Below are 6,045 nucleotides of genomic sequence, written 5' to 3' on the forward strand. Positions count from 1 at the left end.
TACAAGTGTTTATATATTTGTTTTAAAGGTCCGGTAAAAACAACAAGTTTAAAAGTAAAAAGACGTATAACCAACATAATAAGAATTAAAAAAAATATTACTTAATACTCACAAGTTACACAACTAAACTGGTGAAAAAAAATATCCAGAAACAAAAAGTACTCTCAACAACCTTAATATAATTTATGTAATCTCAATAGTACAAGGAACAAATTAAAAAGACAAACAAACAATAAGTCTCAGTGACACAACAAGCAACAACACGAACCATATCAATCACATTACTAACACAGTTTAGTCCTTCATGAGTGGAGAACAGTGCATACACAGAACATCATCACAACTCTAACCCTATAACAATAAAAAACTTAAAAAACAATGATCAACCCAAAACGCAAAATTCACAGCTACAATAACCCTAACAAATATTGAGATGAAACAAAAAATATATCTACAACACCGCGCTTGCGCGGGGGCAATACCCCTAGTTTCTGATAATACTTGGGTGAATTTTTTTATAACCACAACTTCAAGTTTTTAAAAACAGTTTTTTTTTTGGTTCTTTTTTTTTAATTTATTTTTCCCTTCATAAAAAGATTTAAATTCTTTCATATGCTTTTATTTTGGAATGACTTGGCAGGCATTAAAAAAAAAACGGATCGCTTTTGATCCGAATTTGTTTTATTCGTATATTGGGCCACAAGGGACCTAAATTTTTGTTTATTCGGCCTTAGGCCCATAACACAAGCTTTGTATCCTTAAGCGCTCATGCTAGTTCTCTATAAAGCCGAGTGTGAAGCTTGGGACCAAAGAAGAAGAGCGAATAGAGCAGTCCGTTATACTCTTCAAACTCAGAGAGAGACGAACATTGAATCTTGCAGGTTTCGCTTTTCTTCTTCTTTTCTTGATTAGTTTCTCGTAGCATGAATCGGTATAACAATCACTTCTCTTTCTTTATCACAGGGGATCGAATTGAGCAGTCACTTTTAGGCTTCGATTGAGCAGTCACTTTTATTGTGTGAGTTTGATGTTCCTTCGGTTCCTTACATTCGTAGAATGCACTGTTTGAGATTGTGATAATGGTGAAGGCGAAAGAACAAGTTGTAGAGGGAACGCTGCATTACCGGACTTTGACATATCAAGTTGTAGATCGTCAAGGCTTGCTAGAGAAACTTTATGAAGCAGAAGTATAGGTGAAGCCATGGTTGGATGATGCACCTAGCATTAATCTGACCTGGGCTACAAAAAAATTATGAGTATGACTAAGGGCATAAATAGTTGGGGGATAGAGGATACTTATGTCTGTAAGAGAAATATTGTGTTTAAGAAAGAGTTTGAACATGAAATTCAGATGATGAATCTGGATGAATTTAAATTGACATTTTAGAGCAAAGATAACAATAAATGTTAGGTTTGCCTAAACCATAGAAAAATGTTTTTCAGCAAAAAACATTAATTAAGCAAAATTAAATAATGTTAGTAGTCGGATAGAATCAAGGACCAATAGTATATTAGTTCAAGTACTTACACAACAGAGTGTGTTGTAGAAATGTGATCTCTAACTCCAAAAACAGTCCAAACTAATGAGCTATCAGAGCCAACAAGTACTATTCCAATTGGGACTAAAAAACATTTCTGATTGCTTAGAGTAAAAGACATTGAGAACCTGCAGCATTGGAAAGGGGCAGGGCGTAATATGTGATGAGAGAACATTCAAAGTAAGTAGAATCTACTAAAGGTTACCATTTAAAGTTGCATTTTGCATGGATCTTAATCTATATAAGGAGTCCGACATCAATAGAAAAATCAAGTATTTCAACTTCAGCAAGTATTTCCCTATAAGATTCATCCCAAAGTCCTTGCTCAGGATAGTAAGAGTTACTAAAATCTTAAAATGATTCAACATGCTTGCAATGTGGCGTGAGCAGGTTGAAGCAAGCCAATAAAGTGTTTGAATGCAAAATTTGGTATAGAAGCACATTAATTGGGCGGCCAAGTTATAAAGCAGACAATAAAGAGCTTTAGTTGATTCATTCAAAAAAAAATAAAGCTTTAGTTGTTTTGACAACCTCCAACTTAATCCAAACCAGCTATGAATGTGGGAGTTTACAAAAGCAGACACAAGATGCAATAAGCATAATTATTTTATAAAAAATGGCTAATGGGTTTTAGTTTTTACCAGTGTTTTAAAACAGGACCGACCCGATGGTTGAACCGGGTTCGACCATGAACCAGCTATATAACCGGGTTTAAATGTGGAAATAAAACAATTGCGATTTTTTTTTTGAAAAAAGTTGTTTACCAAAGCAACTTCTTATAAATATGGTCCAAATTTAAATGATGTGGCGTATACTTTTAATGTAATATGTACTATTATTTAGGCAACATAAATATAGTAAAAGAAGCTAAACGGAATCATTAGTTCGATTTGCCACAAAGAACAATTAATCAAATAATTTTAAAATTTTAAATAATACAGAAAAAATATGCAAATAATTCACTCCAAAATGTTATGGAATAAATAGTAACATGTTACCTAAAAGATATAACGTAATATATATATGGAAACTAAATTGTATCTTTATTCTCAAATATTGTTTATGTGATATGAATAATTTTCAAAAATCAAGTTAATAAGTGACAATTGTTTTTTCCCGGATTAAAGTTTTTTTGACTAAAACAAAAATATGCAAGTTATCATTTATTCTACGGACTTTATTTTACATGAATTTAAAATGACAAATTGGCAAGTCGAAAATGAAAGTAAATGACCTTGGAAAGATTTTCACCGAGCATAAACAATGTGAAGATCAATCAGGTCGTGATGAAAAAGACAACAAAAATGTTGCAATGTGTTGGAATTTTTCTGATTTAAGTTACTCACATGATTCTAAAAGATAAAACATCTTACAAGCTCATTACAAAGCGCAGTAGAAGATGTGAGAGATAAGACAGTTAGTAGCCAATCTATTGGAGAGAGTGATTCTAAGAGCTCCCAAATTATAGAAGCTCCATCACCGAACCAGAGCCCTCGAGACTTAAAAACATCAGGTATATTTCAAACACTAACATTACTTCCTGAATCCTGAGAGGGGAAGAACAACAAAAAGTAACCCTCGATTGTTGGGTGTAGTATTAAGCTGAATGCTTTTTATATTCCTTTCATGTGATTTCATCTCATTCATCTTCTTTTAAAGTTATTTTGGCTTGCATATTTCGTATATTTTTCCAAATAAACCACAAACCCCTCGGATCAATATGCATGATTTCTTTCTCACTCTCTTATTATATTCAAAATGCTAAACTCTAATTTACCTCTGAAATTTTGTGCAAATATTGAACTTTGATACAACTTATAGTCAAAGAAGATCATCAGCATAATATTAATAAGTGGATAACAAGTTCTCTAACTACTTTCCAAACTCAAACTTTGTAAGTTTTTATTACAATGTTATCAAACGATATAATCTGCGCGTAGCGCGAGCAACGACCTAGTCTTCTTTAATATGGTTTCCATTACTTCACCAACGGAGCGGTGCCTTCTTACCAAAAAAATAAAATAAACATTAGCTTATTGCATTTAGTTTTTACTTGTAAAATTTTAAAGGCATAATTACCAAAATGTGATTTATATAGTTTTATTGTAACTTTATTTGATGGGTTTTCTAACTTGAACCTAATTTCTGATAATACTTGGGTGAATTTTTTTATAACCACAACAAGTTTTTAAAAACAGTTTTTGTTTTGGGTACTTTTTTTTTATTAATTTTGGCAGGCATTAAAAAAAAAAAACCGGATCGCTTTTGATCCGAATTTGTTTTATTCGTATATTGGGCCACAAGGGACTTAAATTTTTGTTTATTCGGCCTTAGGCCCATAACACAAGCTTTGTATCCTTGAGCGCTTATGCTAGTTCTCTATAAAAGCCGAGTGTGAAGCTTGGGACCAAAGAAGAAGAGCGAATAGAGTAGTCCGTTATACTCTTCAAACTCAGAGAGAGACGAACATTGAATCTTGCAGGTTTCGCTTTTCTTCTTCTTTTCTTGATTAGTTTCTCGTAGCATGAATCGGTATAACAATCACTTCTCTTTCTTTATCACAGGGGATCGAATTGAGCAGTCACTTTTAGGCTTCGATTGAAAAACGCAATGACTCGTTCGGAGGTAATCGTCTTCCTCCGTTATCATATCTGTTAGGGTTTTGATTTGAATCGCGGTTAGGGTTTTGATTTGAATCGCGGTTAGGGTTTCAATCGCTGTTAGGGTTTCGATTCAGCTATTAGGGTTTCGATTTGAAATGCTCTGGTCTTTTGCCTTTTTGATTAAAGTTTGTCACTTTCTGTTAGCTTTTCTTGTAGGAATGGCTTCTTTATTCATCCAATCTTGCGGCTTCTCTTATAGGAATTTCGTTTAGTTTTAGCTTCTCTTCATTTATTTTATCATCTTGCTTGGTATGATGCTTTGTTTTGTATTTCTTTGTAATCTATCTGTCTATAACTTGTTTCTATAAATCTATGGTCTTTGCAGAATTTTTGTCGTTGGTGCGGGTCTCGCTCAACCGACCTCGCGCATGACGGTGTTTTCTTAGCATGTCGAGCTTGTAGATCCGGCCGCTGTTACCTATGCCATGGTGTTAAGCATTTTCCTGCGCTTTGTCTCGAACTTGACAAGTTCTCGCGGAGGAATGAAAGCTTGGTCCGGCCACTTATTCCTTCGGGTGTTACGATGTGTGAGATGATGATGACACATTTAGATCTGGTATGCTTCCTCTTCTCCTTTTCACTATCATTATTGTTTTAACTAGCTGTTTTGTCCTTTTCTCTATCATTATTGTTTTAACATACTGTATTTTTGGTTTCAATTTACAGACTATGCGTGCAGTCAAGAGATTGAAGAACGAGTTTGTTCACAACGCTAATGTTGAATTGGCTGAAGTGTTTCTTGCTCATCCACATCTTACCCATGCTATCACTGAGGTGGTACTTTTTAATAACATATCTTACTATAATAGTAGAATTGTTTACATCGTTTTTTTTCAGATGGTTGATGCTATAGAACTCGGACGTTGGCTATACGTGGTCTTTCTGTTCCACCCACGTCTGGAACAACTCGTACGCCCAGCCTTCTCTCGCATGGTGAAATCTTTCAGTCGGTTGTTCACAGGATTCCCCGAGCCCTTGTCTGACCCACAGAACTGGGATCTGTCTTCTCTGCGTCGTGCTTTAGGGGAGTCGATGTCTGAAGTCCTCTTCCTCCTGCTCGAATACAGGAAAGGTGCTGTTGGTTTTGGAGAAGCATCAGGTTCTGGGGGGTCACGTGCTGGAAAAACCAAAAGAGGAGGTCCTTGCTCTGCCAGAAAGGAACCGGACCTTGCTTCTGCTGGAGAAGAAACTGTGAGTTCTGCTGGAAAGGAACAGGTTCATGGAGGAGAGAAGTCAGCTCAGTGTGTGTTGTCTGGAGAAGACACTGGGAGTTCTGCTGGAAAGGAACATGTTTATGGAGAGAAGGCACTAGCTGGAGGGGGAGATGAGTGTGTGTTTGCTAGAGAAGACACGGTGGGTTCTTGCTCTGCTGGTGGAAGAGCAGAGTTTGCGTTCTGTGGAGAAGATTACTTTGCTAGAGGAAGAGGTTATTGGTCGTCTGCAGCTGTTGGACAATATCTTGAGGCTCTACTCTACGAGGCCACGTGCTGGATGAGCAAGCATTCCAGGCGGTAGAAGCCTTTTAAAACCTTGATCCATTTTTCAAGTGTTTCGTGGCTGAACGTTGATAAACTTTTTGTCGATGATGCGGTCATATTCTTTGTAGATCATTGAGTAGAGTTTTGGATATGCATACATTAGCTTATGTTTCTGACTTTGTCTTTACATCAAAACAGGAATCTTGCAATGTAAATATATGATCTCCAGAGAGAACTTTTGTATACATGTATAAGTATATTCCATCATGATGACCATTAAAAAATCCAATGGTAATGTAGGCCATGTGAATTTAATCAAAGGGTAGCTAAGCCGAATTTAATCAAAGGTGGGATGAAAATGAGGAA

General features: G+C 35.7%; 1 protein-coding gene across 2 annotated transcripts; it reads left to right on the forward strand.

The window, feature by feature from the left end:
• The first annotated feature begins 867 nt into the window (after positions 1–867).
• On the forward strand, positions 868–5,827 carry LOC106320453. Of its 2 annotated transcripts, none has more exons than XM_013758818.1 (5): positions 868–881; positions 4,103–4,163; positions 4,527–4,757; positions 4,868–4,975; positions 5,039–5,827. In XM_013758818.1, the coding sequence occupies exons 2-5, from the start codon at positions 4,149–4,151 to the stop codon at positions 5,714–5,716; spliced, it is 1,032 nt and encodes a 343-aa protein (XP_013614272.1). In that variant the 5' UTR covers positions 868–881; positions 4,103–4,148; the 3' UTR covers positions 5,717–5,827. The 2 variants fall into 2 exon arrangements, with proteins under 2 accessions (XP_013614272.1, XP_013614271.1); XM_013758817.1 differs by lacking the exon at positions 868–881 and adding an exon at positions 3,961–4,020.
• Positions 5,828–6,045: the final 218 nt, after the last annotated feature.

This window comes from Brassica oleracea, unplaced genomic scaffold (assembly GCF_000695525.1).
Source record: "Brassica oleracea var. oleracea cultivar TO1000 unplaced genomic scaffold, BOL UnpScaffold00927, whole genome shotgun sequence".
In the NCBI taxonomy this organism is placed as follows: Eukaryota; Viridiplantae; Streptophyta; class Magnoliopsida; order Brassicales; family Brassicaceae; genus Brassica; species Brassica oleracea.

Excerpts from the sequence above, each read along its gene's own strand:
- LOC106320453 (XM_013758818.1), top strand. Across the intron at positions 4,758-4,867 it reads TGATGACACATTTAGATCTG|ACTATGCGTGCAGTCAAGAG; the intron begins GTATGCTTCCTC and ends TTCAATTTACAG. Across the intron at positions 4,976-5,038 it reads TTACCCATGCTATCACTGAG|ATGGTTGATGCTATAGAACT; the intron begins GTGGTACTTTTT and ends GTTTTTTTTCAG.